General features: G+C 48.1%; 1 protein-coding gene across 1 annotated transcript in view; it reads left to right on the forward strand.

Annotated features, from left to right (window-relative positions):
• LOC142685494 (proteinase-activated receptor 1-like) overlaps nt 1-18,743 on the forward strand; it is a 134,976-nt gene that overhangs the window by 17,032 nt on the left and 99,201 nt on the right. The window contains exon 2 of the mRNA XM_075847524.1: nt 8,984-9,023. Within this exon, the coding sequence (XP_075703639.1) occupies nt 8,984-9,023 (40 nt within the window). The remainder of the gene's footprint in view (nt 1-8,983; nt 9,024-18,743) is intronic.

The following is an 18,743-nucleotide window of genomic DNA, read 5'->3' on the forward strand; positions in this document are numbered from 1 at the left end:
TAATGTATGCTATAGATGTATAAATAAAGATTAAGCATTGAGAAATTCCTCTCGGAATCCTTCCTAAGGCATGAATAGTTACATTTCACATTACAGAGTATTTGTGCAATCAGAAGTGTATACGTCCCACAGGATCAAAGTGCAAAGCTACATTACCTAAGCTGAATACAATTAGAACACGATCTACAATTAATATTCATAAGATCGTGAAGAAAACTTATCATAGTAGAGTACTTTCTCATATTTATACTACTGCATACTCACAACAGAGAAAATCTTTCATAAATGTTTCCACTGAGCCGTAATACAAATCTTATGCGTATGGGGAGAAACACTATAATGATCTATTCCTGCATAAATAAATAATCAGCAATAATATGATCAAAAATTACTTTTTATTTAGATTTAACACAAATCCTTTTAAACACCACAACACCAAAGAAACACTACAAATCCAAGGCTTGCCCCATGACACGGGCACATCCTATCACCCACGACCAAATATGCAGAAAAATATATGTAGATAATAACAAATAAATATTGAATAATGAGAAATTCACTAATGAATACATGAATGAATGGGGCAAAGGGGTAAAGATAGAAATATTAAATACCCTAGTTACCGGAGGGTACCGACCCTAATGTAACAAATAATGCGATGGTGAAAAAAAGTGTAGTAAATAAGTAAAATTAATAACACATTCAAAATAAATACCCCCCATATTTTGTTTTTGGGAATGTATCAGTATATCAAATGCACTTAGGCTGTATTCATACGACTGTGAAAAACAGCCGTGTGACAGACACTTTTTTAAGAGCCTTTACACTGCCGTTTTCAGAACAATTGAGTTCTATGTGTATATTCACACGGCCGTTTTAGAGCATGTTCTATTTTTGGCCGTTTTCATGGCCCGACGGCCCCCATAGAAAGTCAATGGATAAAACTGATCCTGACCCTCACAAGATGACTCCCCGGGCACAGCGCTACATTCATGAAGTGATGTTAGGGGCTTCTCTAGATGCAAAATCCCCGGCCAAAGTGTGGGTAACACTCTGGCCAGAACTTCCTGTCCTAGCGCGAATCCTAATGGCGCTGTCTAGAGAGGAGGGGTGGCGCTACCTACAGGGGGGGGGGGTGAGGCACTTTTTACAGGGGAGTGTGGATTATCTACATGAGCAGTGTGGCACTATATACAGTTGACACTGGGGCGCTATTTAGATGGGCATTGTATGTGCCACTTTATATGTGGGCGCTGTGGAACTATGTGGGCACTGTGGCACTATCTACAGTGGGCGCTGTGGCATATGGGCACTGTAAAACTATGTGGGCACTGGCACTATCTATGTGGGTACTATCTGCAGTGGGTACTGTGGCACTATCTACAGGGGCATTACAGAACTATCTATATGGGCACTGTGGTGTTTTTAGGGGTTGGGACAAAAATATCTCATGAAATACGGATGGCAAACGGATGACAGTCAGTCATTAGGAACAGTCAGATGGGCAGGAAAATGGATAAAAATTTAGAGACACACTGATGCAAAACGGCCAATAAAAGCTGACACATCATCGTATTTTAACAGACTTTTTTTTCACTGTCGTGTGAATATAGCCTTACACCCAGGAAATCCCACCAAAAATGATGAATAGATACTATGTCATATCAAGCCATAAAGGGCCATGGGCCAAACAGAGTCCCAATATCACAGATTCCACAGGGGTCATAAACGGCACCCAAAAAGGTGCATTGGGGCCCTGCAGTAACTCTGTATGCCACCACTTTCATACAGAGGCATATAGAGGCTTTTTTCATTGGAATTAGGACAGGAAAAAATTTGTGGCATGTTCAATTGCATGTCATATTATGGAGGTATTTAGAATCAATCCTCTCCAACATGTGGCATCTGAATGAACACCATATAGCGGCACATGGTGTTAGGCCGGATTCACACGAGCGTGTGCGTTTTGCGTGATGTGCGAAAAACGCACAAATATAGGACATGTCGTGAGTTTTACGCAGCGGATCACGGACTGTCTGAACGGCCCCATTGACTAACATAGGTCCGCGCGAGGTGCGTGAAAATCACGCGCGTTGCACGGACGTATTATACGTTCGTCTGAATAAGCCCTTATATAAATGCTAAAGTTGCCTGAACCAACAAAGGAGGTATCTGACCATACAGTCCAGTTGTGTCTCACTAAGAGAACGAGCAGTGAAAGGAAATTAAACTTTTTGATAGGCCTTTGACACCGAAACATTAAAGAGGCTCTGTCACCACATTATAAGTGCCCTATCTCCTATATAAGGAGATCGGCGCTGTAATGTAGGTGACAGTAAAGACGAGGCTGGACGGCAGCGCGGAGGGCTTAAGGGGAAGCCTCCATGACTGCCATAGGAGGGAGAGGGAGCCAATAGGAGAGGAGATAGTTGGTGGGAAAGGAGGAGACGTATAGGGGAGGGGACAGGGGGCAGTTATCTGTTCCTCCAGCTGTTTTCGGCATTGAGGAACAACAGGTAGAAATTTAGCTGAGAGAGCTTGCCGTTCACTTACCTCCCACTGCAGTAGCAGTATGTCTTCCCCGGCCACATTGCTCGAGCAGCTACAGGCTGCAGCGGTGTTCCATGATCCGGGCTGGCTAGAGGAAACAGTTGCAGCCTTCAGCCTTCAGCCGCAGTATGCTGGGTGCAGTCCACGGCCGCTCCGCATGGTGATGTGCCGGCCAGGGGGCAGGCTTCCTCGAGATCATCGGGGAGGATGACAAGATCAACGACGACGACGTCGAGGCAACAAGTCCGGTTGGAGGTTTGGATCCCTACGGTCGGGCGGCAGGTGGCCGGCCCCTCGGTCAGCATATCGGGGTCCCCATGTCGGAGATGTCGGTGTGAGCACCAGTCGGCAGCAAGAGAGGATCTAGAAGATGGAGAGCTGGATGAGACGCAGTGCGGTCAGGATTTTCCGGCTGGCGGGAATACGGCGCCTGGGCAGCCCGGTGAGTGTGTAACTCCTACGTTACCGTATCCAGCAATTTTCATGTCGGGTTTTGAGGGTGGGGCAGCGAGCGTGGAGGTTGCGGCTGTCGATAGTGGCGTTGTCAGGCGCGATGGCTTATCGGATTTGGTGGGTTGTTTGCGCTAGTTAGGGTATGTTCACACGAGGTCATTACTTCCGTAATTAACGGACGTATTTCGGCCGCAAGTCCGGGACCGAACACAGTGCAGGGAGCCGGGCTCCTAGCATCATAGTTATGTACGACGCTAGGAGTCCCTGCCTCGCTGCGGGACAACTGTCCCGTACTGTAAACATGATTACAGTACGGGACAGTTGTCCGGCAGCGAGGCAGGGACTCCTAGCATCGTACATAACTATGATGCTAGGAGCCCGGCTCCCTGCAGTGTGTTCGGTCCGGGACTTGCGGCCGAAATACGTCCGTCAATTACGGACGTAATGACCTCGTGTGAACATACCGCTTAGATAGGGCAGCGGCCCCTGTAGTTCCTGCGGTGTCCCCGGCGGTGGTATGGGAAGGTCATCGTGATGTATTGCCGCGGTCCGTGGATAGTAATGTTTCGGGGGTGTCAAGAGAAGCAGTAGCAGTGTCGGTTCAAACTGAGGCGCAGAAGGATGGGGATAGAATTAGGCTGGATGATCGTGCTTGGAGCGAGGTTTATGTCTGTTTTGAGGGTCCGTTAGGGGCTCACCTGAAGCAGGTGGTGAGGGACCGGATTTGGAAGGATGAATACGTGGAAATATTTTCTCTTCTGCCGCTTGCAAAGTTCAACTTGGATAAAGGCAAGCGGAATGAGAGCAAAAAAGAAGAACGCTGGCGGTATAGGCTTATTCCGCAGACGTTCGTTAACTGGTCGAAAACTTTTGCTATTTTGGCGAGCGTGATCGGAGAAAAGGCGCCGGAAAATTGCTCGGCGTTGTTCTGTTATTTCGATGCCATCGGGGAGGCTTATAGGGCGTACGGGGGGCAGGCGTGGTGGCGGTATGATGAGCAATTTCGCCAGCGGAAAGCGGTACGGCCGGCGATTCGGTGGGATCAAAAAGATATTTCACTGTGGTTAAGGGTTACGGCCCCGATTAAGCAGTCCTTTCCCGGGAGCGTTGGCCAAGGAGGTCAGTCGGGTCAGTCCGGACAGGGTTCCGGTTCAAAACTTGGGTTCTGCTGGCAGTTCAATGATGGCCAGTGTAAGTTCGGGGCCTCATGCAAATTTAAACATGTCTGTTCGGAGTGTAACGGCTCCTCTCATGGGGCTGCAAAATGTATGCGGAAAGGGAAGCGGTCAGGTCCTCAGTCCTCCTCCGTTGGCCAAGGGGCGGTCACCGGTGAGGGTGGAAAAAATGGCACCGTATCTAACTGAATATCCGGATAGGGTTGCAGCCAAGTTAATTTTCGAGGGGTTTTCGTTTGGTTTTGTTATTCCCCCTCCTCCGTATGAGGTCCCGATTACACGGCGTAATCTTAAGTCGGCTTATTTGCACTCGGCGGTTGTTTTAGAAAAGCTGTTGAAAGAAGTTTCGCTGGGGCACATGGCCGGTCCTTTTGTCGAGCCGCCTATTGTAAATTTAGTTGTATCCCCCTTGGGAATTGTGCCGAAGCGGGAGCCCCATAAATTCCGTTTGATTCACCATTTGTCCTTTCCCAGGGGAGCGTCGGTAAATGATGGGATAGATCACAATTTATGCTCGGTGGTTTACACGTCATTTGATAAAGCGGTGGCGTCGGTACGAGGGGCGGGACCCGGGGTGTTGTTGGCGATAGGTGTCTTCCAATGGGGTGTTCTCTTTCGTGCGCATACTTTGAGGCTTTTAGTAGCTTCGTGGAATGGGTGACGAAGGGTGTAGCTGGGGTGGACTCATTGATACATTATCTGGATGACTTTTTGTGTGTCGGCCCTAGCGGTTCCCCTGTTTGTGGTAACCTATTGTATTGCTTGCAGAAGGTTGCGTCGGATTTTGGAATTCCGTTGGCGCCGGGTAAAACTGAGGGCCCAGTCTCCACCATCTGTTTTTTAGGGATCGCAATTGATTCGGTCGCTATGGAGTGCAGGCTGCCTGAGGATAAATTACTACCCTTGCGGCATGAAGTGAGGCGGGCCTGCCGACTGAAGAAGATCACTTTGCGCGAACTCCAGTCGCTGCTGGGGAAGTTGAATTTTGCCTGTCGGATTATGCCAATGGGTAGAATTTTTAGTAGGCGATTGGCGGCAGCGACGGCGGGTATCAGGGCTTCCCATCATTTTGTGAGGCTTGGTTTGGAACACAAGGCAGATCTGCAGGTATGGGATGAGTTCCTCGGGCAGTATAATGGTAAATCGTTGTGGATGTCCCCGGTGCAAGAAATGAGCGATGTGGAGTTGTTTACTGACGCGGCGGGGTCCGGTAGTTTTGGCGCATATGCGGGGGGTCAATGGTGTGCGGGGAACTGGCCGGACAGCTGGGTGGTCAGTGGGCTTACGCGAAATCTGGCCCTGCTCGAGCTGTTTCCCATCGTGGTTGCAGCGACCATTTGGGGGGACAGGCTCCGGGATAAAAAGGTTCGTTTCCACGGTGATAACATGGGGGTGGTGTTAGCAATTAACAAACTTATCAGCATCGTCTCCACCTGTGGTTCAGTTGTTGCGTCACCTAGTGTTATTGTGCTTGTCGCTAAACGCGTGTGTAGTGGCGGTGCATGTTCCAGGGGTGTCCAACTGTATTGAAAATTCTCTTTCTCGCTCGCAGTGGGATCGTTTTCGTCAATTGGCACCGGATGCGTCCGGCTTGGCTTGCCCGGAGCATCTCTGGGAGCTGGTTTCGGACCCGTGGAAGGGTTGATTGAACTGTCGCTGGCTAGGGCGACTTGGAACGCTTATTCGGCTTGTTGGCAGCAATGGGAGGATTGGGTAAGAGTATTGGGCAACTTCTGCACGGAGCAAGACAGGTTGGTAGCATTGTTGTACTGGTTGGGTGATGCGTGGGAGGCGGGGTTTTCGCTGGCTAAGGTGAATCGTTTCGTTGCTGGTTTGGCGTTCGGTTTCAAATTACGGGGTTTCCAGGATGTATCCAAGCATTTTCTAGTAAGGCAAGGTTTGAAAGGGCCGAAGCAGATCAGAGGCGACCCGTGTCTTTTGCCCTCCTTGGTCCACTGGGCGCATCGCTGGGGGCTGTTTGTAATTCACCTTATGAGGTAGATTTGTTTCGGTTGGCTTTTTCCCTCACGTTTTCTGGAGCACTCCGAATTGGGGAGTTGGTCTCCCCTAGTAAGGCTAAGGCTGGGGGGTTGCGACAGGCGGATGTGGGTCTTTACGGGGATAGACTCGAGTTGTTGGTGCGGCGGTCCAAGACTGATCAGTTGGGCCGTGGTAAGCGGATAGTGTTGTTTGCTCTCCCAGGGTCGACAATGTGTCCGGTCGCTTGCATGGTTGCGTTCAGGCCACTTGGCGAGGTGCCGGAGGCGCCATTTCTCCGCCATGAGAATGGCGCGTTTCTGTCTAAGTATAAATTTGATGCAATATTCAGAAAATGCTTGGCTGTGGTTGGTGTGGGAGACGGGTGTTACTCGTCTCACTCGTTCAGAATTGGCGCGGCTACAGAAGCTGGGCGTTGGGGGTTGGATGACGAGGGTGTGCGTTGCATTGGCCGCTGGGAGTCCAATAGGTTTAGGACTTACGTTCGCCCTCATTTGTTATGAGTTGTACGTTGTTTCTTATGGTTTTTCTGTGAGTTTCTTGTCCTTTCATTTCAGATCATCGCCCATGTTTAGTCTGGCTGTTAGGACATTCTTTTGTGCACTGGGGGCACTGCGGGCGGACGTGCGCCCGGATGGCCGGCAGCTTCGCATTCCGCGTCGGGATGCGGTGTTACATTGGTTGGGATTTCGAGGTATGTTATGGAGACGGGTATTGGCCGAGTTTCAAACATATGCTCGTCTAGATAGAGTCCCGGAGGTTTTGGTGTTGCATGTTGGGGGGAACGATCTAGGGGTACGCCCCTTTCATGAGCTAGTGCGGGATATAAAGCACGATTTGTTGTGTCTGTGGGCGTCTCATCCGTCCTTGGTGATTGTTTGGTCGGACATAGTTCCGAGGAAGTCTTAGCGCCTGGCAAGGTCGGTGGAGAGGGTCAATAAGGCCCGCATTAAGGTGAATCGGGCGGTGTCACGATTCGTTGCCAAGAACGGGGGCATTTGTGTTCGACACAGGGATCTGGAGTCCGGGGTTGGAAATTATTGGCGTAGTGATGGGGTGCATTTGACCGAGGTTGGAATTGATCTGTGGAGCTTGGCCTTAGCAGAAGGAATTGAGAGGGTGGTTGTGGTATGGAGGAACTCACAGGCTTAAGGTAGTCAAGGCCTGTTTCGCTGTGGCGGGGGGAGTCCTTGAGGTTGGTCAGTACAAAATGGTGGGGGGGTCGCATCGGGGGTATGCGTCCCCCAAAAAGGTATATCATTTGAAGACTTCATAGGGTGTTATCCCTTTGAAGTGGTCTTCTGGTGGTTGGAGCCATCTGCAGAGGTGAGCGGTGCCTCCGAGCTGGTTTACGGCTGGAGGTAAAGAGTTGGTGGTGGCTTGCAGATGGCTAACTTAAAGAAAATCCAGTTTTAAAATGGCTTCAAGGACTTCCCCTGCTCTGTTAAAGTATTAAAAATGTTGATTGTTAATTCTGATTCTGACCCATGTTGGGTCATGTGAATTAGAGGAGGAATTCTCCGGTCGAATTCCAAAAGGAGTTATCCGAATGCTTCGGATTAAATTGCATTTAAAATAATGTAAATAAATAAACGGCTGCTGTGGCCATTTCATATCCAACCTCGGTTGTCACGTGTCGTTATTGGGTGGTGGGCCGAAAAAGGGGTGAATAGGATTAAAATGTTTTAAATAGCACATGACTCTACTTAGGCCAGTCATGCTTTTTATTTAGAAAAACAATCTATTTTAAACCACTTTATTAGCGATTTTTAGCTTTATGCTAATGAGTTTCTTAATGCCCAAGTTGGAGTGTTTTACTTTAGACCAAGTGGGCGTTGTACAGCGGAGTGTATGACGCTGACCAATCAGCGTCATATACTTCTCTCCATTCATTTACACTGCACTAGCGATATAGTTATATTGTTATGTGCAGCTACATACACACACTATAACATTACTGTAGTGTCCTGTTAATGAATATACATCACTACCAGCCTGGACGTGATGTTTATTCAGAATCCTGACACGTCTGTAGCGTCTCTGTGAGATTTACAGCAAGGCAAACGTAATCTCGCGAGATTACGATATAACCTGTCATTTCAAACGAGATTACGTTTGCCTTGCTGGAATCTCACAGAAAAGATTTAGAAGTGTCAGGATTCTGAATAACATCACGTCCAGGCTGGTAGTGATGTATATTCATTATCAGGACACTACAGTAATGTTAGTGTTTGTGTATGTGGCTGCACATAACGATATAACTATATCGAAAGTGCAGTGTAAATGAATGGAGACGAGTCCATGACGCTGATTGGTCAGCGTCATACACTCCTCTGTACAACGCCCACTTGGTCTAATGTAAAAACACGCCCACTTGGGCATTAAGAAACTCATTAGCATAAAGCTAAAAATCGCTCATAAAGTGGTTTAAAATAGATCGTTTTTCTAAATAAAAAGCATTGCTGTCACCTATATTACAGCGCCGATCTCCTTATATAGTGGTGACAGAGCCTCTTTAAATATATTCTGACCACTGTATATTGAAGCCATGGAAGTGGTCACTATACATTATGTTATAAAGAGAATTAAACCCTGTATTTCTAGTATGCCACCATAGAATAGGGCATGGCCTATCCACCACACACCCAGGTATCACTATGTCTTCAGGGAAATTGAGCTCTTGATGGACAAGTAAATCTTTATAAGAATACAATTTCATTTGTTACTCATTTTAACCTCAATTCCATTATTTCATATATGCCTTCCAATTGTCTAATTCAGTTTCACATTTATTTGTCTTATCACAGGTTCTGCTGAAGACGCTAACTTTTTTAACCAAGACCCAAAGTAAGTTTTTGGCATCCAATTCATATCTAGACCTGCTACATCTGTGGGAAACTTTTTTGCCATTAGGTACAGATTTACAATATGAAAACACATGATAAAGACTATAACTATATATCTATAACTTTACAGTCCAAATGCAGACAAGGAACCAGAAGATGAGGAAAGTGAGTAAATAAAATTAAATTACAAACTAAGTTTGATTTTGGACACATTTATAAATGGATAATATCCCTGATGCAGTTTGAATCAGATGAGTGCCAAATTCTCAAAAATTGCACCTAAACGTGTGTGAATTTATTGAAAGTTGCAATATATAGATTTTTTTAAATGTAATTTTACTTTGATTTCTTTCTAATAACTGTACATATTTATATTTTAAAAAATATTTATAATACAGAAATTATTTAAACATAAAAACGTTCCATATCCTGAGACTAACCGGTAAAAAAAATTTTTACAAAAATATTAATGCAATGACAGGATGCCAATGTTTTCTATGTAGAAAATAGTGACGTGTGACCATTATAAAAAAATCCAACATGCAAATCCAACGTTTTTCCCCCATAAGGAACAGGTCACTGTGTTATGACAATATTTACCATGAACTGCGAATGTACCTGCATTGTCATGGAGCCTTCGCCTATGGATACATCACACATGGTGGTAGCAAAAGTGAGTTCATATGCAGCTGAAAAAAGGCGCTGAAGATTTTGCCACAAATCCACTACAAATCTATGCAAAATCTGCATGTGTTGCATGTTTTTGCAAATACACAAGATAATAGTCATGCTGCAGACAGAGGTTGCACTACATTTTTTCAGATTAAAAATACTTCTCTGAGCATTTTTGAGGAGTATTTTTAGCCGTGGAGGAGTACGTAATTTGGAGTAAATCAAATTAATAAAATGTACGGATATGTCGTGTTAAAAACTAATTTCTGCAGGGAAATATTACAATAACTTATAACAATGATTTCATGCATAAAATGTATAAAAAAACCTATTTTATATTATACACTGAAAATAAGTGTGAACACTACCTTGTCAAGCACAAAATCTGTCATTCATGGACTAGGGCAGAAGACCAAACGAATAGATGAAGTCAAAGCAAAAATAGCTAAAACAGAGGAATTTGTCAAATAAGGTGTGAGCCCATGCCGTCCCACGCCACCAGACATTTTATTTGGAATGCGCAAATCTGTGATTTAGGAGGGTACAGTATAGCAGTACCATGCAACACCTCCGCAAAACACAAAAATGTGCAGTCCAAATAAAATAGATGTCTTATATAGACACACAGGATGATTTTTTTTTCTTCGTTATCTCTATTAGAAATGAATGCACTGCAGTGTCAGGTGGTATTAGCACAAATCACATTCCAGTCAAGCTGGGTTCACACATCATGGTGAAAATGTTTTGGTTTTTTTGCTTGGAGTCGGGACAAAACTGCACATTTGGTCACAATTTTTACAAAATCCCCGCAAAATGTTGCGGTTTTGCCACGGTTTCAGGCAAAAAACACAACGGCACATTAACACAGGGGGTAAGGGGTGGGTGATAAATGAGAAGGATGCGGCAATGGAAGAAGAATACTGATGGCACAGGGAAAGGACTACAGGCGATCTTCTTACCTCCAGCTCTTCCTCCTGTGAGGACGACTCTGACTCGGGCGCTGCCATAGACTTGTCTTCCTCCTCCTCTTTTGGCCCTTCTAAGTACCCTGGTTTTGTGGAAAGCTATAGGAAGCTCTGGCTTCTAACTGAAGTGACACAACTCTCCTGTCATAGTGCTGCTAATCATTCCAGCTGTTCTCTGCCTGTGTGAACCAGCCCTTCCTATGCCCACGCTGGAGCCACGATTGTAGCACCCACTGCATAATTAGCACTATTAACCTTCTACAGCTCATCTAACCTTTCTTGCTGGGTGAGCTGTGCTGCTTCTCTGGGTGCATGACGCACGTACTAGGTCAGTGGTGTAGCGGCTGCTGCAGGGCCCGCGGCATGAGGGGGCCCGTGCCGCCAGCCGGCATTGGCCCCCCCATGCCCGGAGGCTCCGCTAGCAGCCGCTATGGCTGCTACAGCAGTAGCGACACCACATTCAATAGTGTCTGCGTCTTTCGGAGGCAGATGCTATTGAACACTATGATAGAGCAGGGAGGTATCTCCCTGATCTGCCATAGGCTACTGTTAAGAGTGGCGCAGCTCTAGGGGTCGCCATTGTAGCCACACAGCACTAACCGCACCGGTCCCGCTTCCTGATACAGTTTTAATGCTGGAGCACGGAGCTGACAGCTCCTTGCTCCAGCATTCACTCTGCCGTGCGCGGCTTGGCGCAGGCAGGCGTGATGTTGTGATGTCATTGCGCCTGTCAGCTCCGAGTCACTCACAGCACAGACCGGAGGAGAAGGATCCTCCACCCGTCGTGGGAACGGGGATAGGTAAGTAATTATGTTATTATTTTTCTATTCGGCACTATGGGGCATTATACTGGGTAGGGAAGGGGGGGCTGATATGGTGGCTGCTATAGGAGCAGTTTACTATATGGGGGGCATTATACTGTATGGGGAGCATTATACTGTGGGGACAGCTATGGGACATTATACTGTGGGGGCCGTTGTGGGGGGCATTATACTGTGGGGCAGCTATGGGGGCATTATACTGTGTGGGGCATTATGCTATGGGTACAGCTATGGGGGGGGGGGGCATTATACTGTGTGGGGCATTATACTGTAGGGGCTGCTATGGGGGCATTATACTGTATGGGGCAGCTATGAGGGGGCATTATACTGTATGGGGCAGCTATGAGAGGGCATTATACTGTGTGGAGTGTAGCTATGGGGGGGCATTATACTGTGTGGGGCATTATACTGTGGGGGCTGCTATGGGGGCATTATACTGTGTGGGGCTGCTATGGGGCATTATACTGTGGGGGACAGCTATGGGGGGCATTATACTGTGGTGGTCAGCTATGGGTGGCATTATACTGTGGGGGCAGCTATGAGGGGGGCTTTATACTGTGTGGGGAATTATACTGTGAGGGCAGCTATGGAGAGCATTATACTGCGGGGACAGCTATGGGGGGCATTATAATGTGTGGGGCATTATACTGTGGGGGCAGCTAAGGGGAGCATTATACTGTGGTGGTCAGCTATGGGTGGCATTATACTGTGTGGGGCATTATACTGTAGCAGTCAGCTATGGGGAGCATTATACTGTAGTGGTCAGCTGTGGGTGGTATTATACTTTGGGGACAGATATTGGGGACATTATACTGTATGGAGCAGCTAAAGGGGTATTATGCTGCATGGTGGCAGCTATGGGCATTATGCTGTATGGGGGAATTTGGGCATTGTACTGCATGGGGGCATCTGTGTGGGTATTATACTGTATTGGGCATCTGTGTGGGCATTATACTGTATAGGGCATCTGTGTGGGCATTATACTGTATGGGGCATCTATGTGGGCATTATAATATATGGTGGCACCTATGGGGGCATTATACTGTGTTGGGGGCACTATGGGAGCATGATACTGTGTGGGCTGAACCGGGTGTGTATGGGCGGAGATTAGGTGGGATTAGAGGCGTGGCTTAAAAGGAAAAAAATTGCCGCTGCGCATTGCATCAATTGTCCTGCTTTGTGATACTTGAAAGTATAGCACTGCCTACAGGGAGGACTGCATAACATTGTATTGGAAGGCTGTATAGCCCTGTCTACAGGGGGTGCTGTATAGTACTATCCACAGGGGGTGCTGTATAGTATTATCTAAAGGGAGGGCTGTATAGCACTGTATGGGGAGGCTGTATAGCCCTGTCTACAGGGGGTGCTGTATAGTACTGTCTACAGGGGGGGGCTGTATAGCACTGTCTACAGGGGGGGCTGTATAGCATTGTCTATAGGGGGGCTGTATAGCACGGTCTACAGGAAGGGGCTGTATGGCACTATTTACAGGGGGCACTATCTACAAGGGCGGGCTGTGTGTGGCACCCAAGGGAGGGGGCCCAGTCAAAAGTTTGCTATGGGACCCAGTGTTTCCTAGTTACGCCCCTGCTAGCAATGCTCGCAATTGCGACCGGGCCCCTAAACCTGGGGGGGCCCGCAGGGCCCCCGTAGCCACACAGCGCTCACTGCGCTGGTCCCGCTTCCTGAATGCTGAAGCAAGGAGCTGACAGCTCCGTGCTCCAGCATTTACTCTGCCGTGAGCGGCTCGGCGCAGGCAGGCGCGATGTAATGACATCATCGCCTGTCTGTGCCGAGTCACTCTCAGCACAGACCAGAGGAGAAAAAAACACAAAAAAAAAACATTAGTAAGGGCCTGTTCAATCACCGCTGCCCTTCCGTTGAGGGGTTCCGTCAAGTAGCCCCTCAACATAAAGGCAAACTGAAACCTCAGTTTCCATATCCCTCACCATTGATCTCAATGGTGACGGAAACATTGCTAAAGGATTCCATTTGTCACCGCTGTGACAGGATTCAGTTGTTTTGCATTGTCGACTGCGCTATTAATTCAAAACAATGGAACCCGTTCACAATGGTGACAATCAGAATCCATTAGCAAAGTTTCCATCACCATTGAGATCCATGGTGATGCAAACGGAAGCTAAGATTTCTGTTCGCCTTTCCGTTGACGGGTTAACCCGATGGAAACCTCCGACAGAACCCCTCAACGGAAGGGCAGCGGTGATGTAATGATAGGGGTAGGGAAACGGAAAAGTGAGCCCTAATCTACACGCCACTCTGTCCCTGCCTACTTGCAACGACCCGCCCTAGGCGACGGGGTACAACTGGGCGGCGGTGCCTACGCTCAGTAAGTGCACGAGACAAACAGACAAGGGTACACAAAGCTAAGGGAAATGGGGCAGTTGCCCACGGCAACACCGTGAGCAACAAGAGAGGTAAACGAGCCGAGTCAAACCAGGAGTGTACGAGGTACCAAACGCAGAGCAGGAGAGTAGTAGTAAGCCGGGGTCAATATGGAGCAGGATCAAATAGTCAGAAGATGTAGCTGGGCCAGGAAACCACACGAGAAGAATCACAAGCAAGGAGGAACAGGAAAGGCAGGTATAAATAGACAGAGGGCGGGAGCTAGCTGAGTCTGGCCAGGCTGTAATAGGCTCTCCCACTCCTAAGCCTGCCAGCCTGAGTGGTGGAAGCTGGAGTCAGTCTCAGAGACATAGACTCAGGTGAAGACTGATTACCTATGGGAGTTAACCCCGAAGCTGTGCCTGGCAGATCCTTTACAGTACCCCCCCCTTTTATGAGAGGCCACCGGACCCTTTCTGAGTGGACCTGGTTTATTGGGGAAATGAAGGTGGAACTTCCTGACCAATACCCCAGCGTGAACATCCCGGGCGGGTACCCAAGTCCTCTCCTCAGGCCTGTATCCTCTCCAATGGACCAGGTAATGGAGGGAGCCTTGGACCATCTTGCTGTCCACAATCTTGGCCACCTCGAATTCCACCCCCTCAGGTGTGAGAACGGGAACAGGAGGTTTCCTCGAGGGAGCTAAGGACGGGGAGCAGCGTTGAAGGAGGGAGGCATGAAACACCTCGTGTATTCGAAAAGATGGGGGCAACTCCAGTCGGAAGGAGACAGGATTGAGGACTTCAGTGACCTTATACGGCCCAATAAACCGGGGAGCAAATTTCTTGGACGGGACCTTAAGGCGCAAGTTCCTAGACGATAACCACACCAGATCCCCGACCATAAACAAGGGGTTAGCAGAACGTCTTCTATCAGCCTGAGTTTTTTGTACGCTCTGGGACGCCTCTAGGTTCTTCTGAACCTGGGCCCAGACTGTGCACAGTTCCCGATGAACGACCTCTACCTCAGGATTGTTGGAACTACCAGGTGAAACGGAGGAGAACCGTGGATTAAACCCAAAATTACAGAAAAAGGGGGAGACCCCTGACGAGTTACTGACCCGGTTATTAAGGGAAAATTCGGCGAGGGGAATGAATGAGACCCAATCATATTGACAGTCAAAGATAAAACACCTTAAATATTGTTCTAGAGATTGATTAGTCCTCTCGGTTTGGCCATCAGTTTCAGGATGGAAGGCAGAGGAGAAGGACAGATCAATCTCCAACTTTTTACAGAAGGCTCTCCAAAACAATGAAACAAATTGTACCCCTCTGTCCGAAACAATATTGACAGGGACCCCATGGAGACGCAGGATGTGTTTGACAAACAAGGTAGCTAACATCTTGGCATTGGGTAGTTTCTTGAGGGGCACAAAGTGGCACATCTTACTGAAGCGGTCTACTACAACCCACACCACCGACTTGCCTTGAGATGGAGGCAAATCGGTGATAAAATCCATGGAGATATGGGTCCAAGGTCTCTGGGGAATGGGCAAAGAACGTAGTAAGCCCGCTGGTCGGGACCTGGGAGTCTTGGACCTAGCACAAACCTCACAAGCGGCGACGTAGGCCTTAACGTCTTTAGGCAACCCAGGCCACCAATAGTTTCTAGCAATGAGGTGTTTGGTACCCAGGACGCCTGGATGACCAGATAGTGCGGAGTCATGATTTTCCCTAAGTACCCTTAGCCAGAATTGCAGGGGAACAAACAGCTTGTCCTCAGGAAGGTTCCCGGGAGCTGAACCTTGATCAGCCGCAATTTCTGAGACTAAATCAGAATCAATAGAAGAAATTATTATACCAGGAGGCAGAATACAAGCAGGATCTTCCTCCGAAGGGGGGCTGGCCATGAAGCTACGCGACAGTGCATCGGCCTTAATATTTTAAGACCCAGCCCTATAGGTAACCAAAAAGTTGGATCTGGTAAAAAATAGTGCCCATCGAGCTTGTCTCGGGTTAAGCCTCCGGGCAGATTCTAGAAAAACCAGATTCTTGTGGTCGGTAAGGACCGTTACCTGGTGCCTAGCCCCCTCCAGGAAGTGGCGCCACTCTTCAAATGCCCATTTAATGGCTAAGAGTTCGCGGTTGCCAACATCATAGTTAGGCCTCATTTACACGAGCGTGTGCATTTTGCGCGCGCAAAAAACGCTGCATTTTGCGCGCGCAAAAGGCACTTGACAGCTCCGTGTGTCATCCGTGTATGATGCGCGGCTGCGTGATTTTAGTCGACGCCCGTCACTGTCCAAGGTGCTGAAAGAGCTAACTGATCGGCAGTAACTCTTTCAGCACCCTCGACAGTGAATGCCGATCACAATATACACCAACCTGTGAATAAAAAAAGACTTTCATACTTACCAAGAACTTCCTGCTTCCCCCAGTCCGGGCTCCCGGCCGTTGCCTTGGTGACGCGTCCCTCTCTTGTCATCCGGCCCCACCTCCCAGGATGACGCCGCAGTCCATGAGACCGCTGCAGCCTGTGATTGGCTGCAGCCTGTGCTTGGCCTGTGATTGGCTGCAGCTGTCACTTGGACTGAACTGTCATCCCGGGAGGTCGGACCGGAGTTATCGGTAAGTCAGAACGTCTTTTTTTTTTTACAGGTTCATGGATTTTCGGAGCGGAAGTCAGTGTCCATGGTGCTGAACCAGTTTAACGCTTTCAGCACCGTGGACAGTGACTGTCTCCTGACGTCGCGTACCCGAACATTTTTTACCGGTTTCGGTCAAAACGAGTTTGGCCGAACCCGGTGAAGTTCTGTGCGCTCATCTCGAATTTGACACTCCGTTTGGATGTTTGTAAACAGAAAAGCACGTGGTGCTTTTCTGTTTACATTCAGGAGTTTGACAGCTCTTGCGCGAATCACGCAGTTCGCACGGAAGTGCTTCCGTGCGGCATGCGTGGTTTTCACGCACCCATTGACTTCAATGGGTACATGAGTGCGGGAAAAACGCACGATTATAGAACATGTCGTGAGTTTTTTTCTGCGCACACGCGCTGAGCACAATTCACGCATCGTCTAAACTGCCCCATTGACTAATATAGGTGCGTATGACATGCGTGCAAAGCACGCGCGTCGCACGCGCGTATATTACGTTCGTGTAAATGAGGCCTTACTCTCAGTGGGCGAAAACTTCCTGGAGAAGTAGGCACAGGGACGGAGATGGGTGAGGGACCTGGTACCCTGGAACAAGACAGCCCCCACTCCCACCTCGGATGCGTCAACTTCCACGATAAATGGCTCCATTTGGTTGGGCTGAACCAGCACCGGGGCCGAGATAAAGCACTTCTTAAGGACCTGGATAGCCTCAGGAGGCCAGTGGAGGAGATCAGCACCTTTGCGAGTGAGGTCCGTAAGAGGCTTAGCGATGACCGAGAAGTTAGCAATAAATCTCCTGTAATAATTAGCGAACCCCAAGAAACACTGTAACGCCTTCAGGGAGGCAGGTTGGACCCATTCCGCCACAGCCTGGACCTTGGCGGGGACCATGCGGAATTCATGAGGAGTGAGGATTTGCCCCAAAAATTGTATCTCCTGTACCCCAAACACACATTTTTCGGTTTTCGCAAACAGTTTGTTTTCCCGAAGGACCTGGAGCACCTTCCTGACATGCTCAATGTGGGAGGACAAGTCCTTGGAAAACACCAGTATGTCATCAAGGTACACTACAAGAAATACCCCCAGGTAATCCCTTAAAATCTCATTTATGAAATTCTGGAAGACCGCAGGAGCATTACACAACCCAAAGGGCATGACGAGGTATTCGAAATGACCTTCGGGCGTTTTAAACGCAGTCTTCCACTCATCCCCCTCTTTGATGCGGATAAAGTTATACCCCCTCCGTAGATCAAACTTAGAGAACCATTGGGCCCCCTGAACCTGATTAAAGAGATCAGGAATCAGAGGAAGGGGATACTGGTTCCTTACAGTGACCTTATTCAAGTTACGGTAGTCAATGCATGGCCTAAGACCACCATCCTTCTTCCCTACAAAGAAGAAGCCAGCACCTACCGGAGAAGTAGAGGGGCGAATGTAACCCTTGGCCAGGCATTCCTGGATATACTCTCTCATGGCTTCACGTTCGGGACAAGAAAGATTAAATATCCTACCCTTAGGAAGCTTAGCTCCTGGTACCAATTCGATAGCGCAATCGTATTCTCTATGATGAGGTAACACTTCGGAGGCCTCCTTAGAGAAAACATCAGCGAAGTCCTGCACAAACTCAGGTAGCGTGTTCACCTCCTCAGGGGGAGAAATAGAATTAACCGCAAAACATGACGTCAAGCATTCATTACCCCATTTGGTAAGCTCCCCAGTATTCCAGTCAAACGTGGGATTATGCAACTGCAACCAGGGAAGGCCTAAAACCAAATTAGACGATAATCCCTGCATCAACAGTACAGAGCACTGCTCCAAATGCATGGAGCCAACAAGGAGTTCAAAAACAGGGGTATGCTGTGTAAAATAACCATTAGCAAGAGGAGTGGAGTCGATACCCACTACCGCGACAGGTTTAGGCAAATCAATCAAAGGCATAGCTAGAGACATAGCAAATTCCACAGACATGATATTAGCAGAAGACCCTGAATCCACGAAGGCACTGCCGGTAGCAGACCTACCACCAAAAGAGACCTGAAAGGGAAGCAAGATTTTATTACATTTCATATTTACGGGAAATACCTGTGCGCCCAAGTGACCTCCCCGATGATCACTTAGGCGCGGAAGTTTTCCGGCTGCTTATTCTTACGCCTAGGACAGGTGTTCACTTGATGCTTGTCATCCCCACAATAGAAGCAGAGACCATTCTTCCTGCGGAACTCTCTACGTTGTCGGGGGGACACGGAGGCCCCGAGTTTCATAGGTAC

The sequence above is a fragment of the Rhinoderma darwinii genome, chromosome 1, assembly GCF_050947455.1.
Source record: "Rhinoderma darwinii isolate aRhiDar2 chromosome 1, aRhiDar2.hap1, whole genome shotgun sequence".
Lineage (NCBI taxonomy): Eukaryota > Metazoa > Chordata > Amphibia > Anura > Rhinodermatidae > Rhinoderma > Rhinoderma darwinii.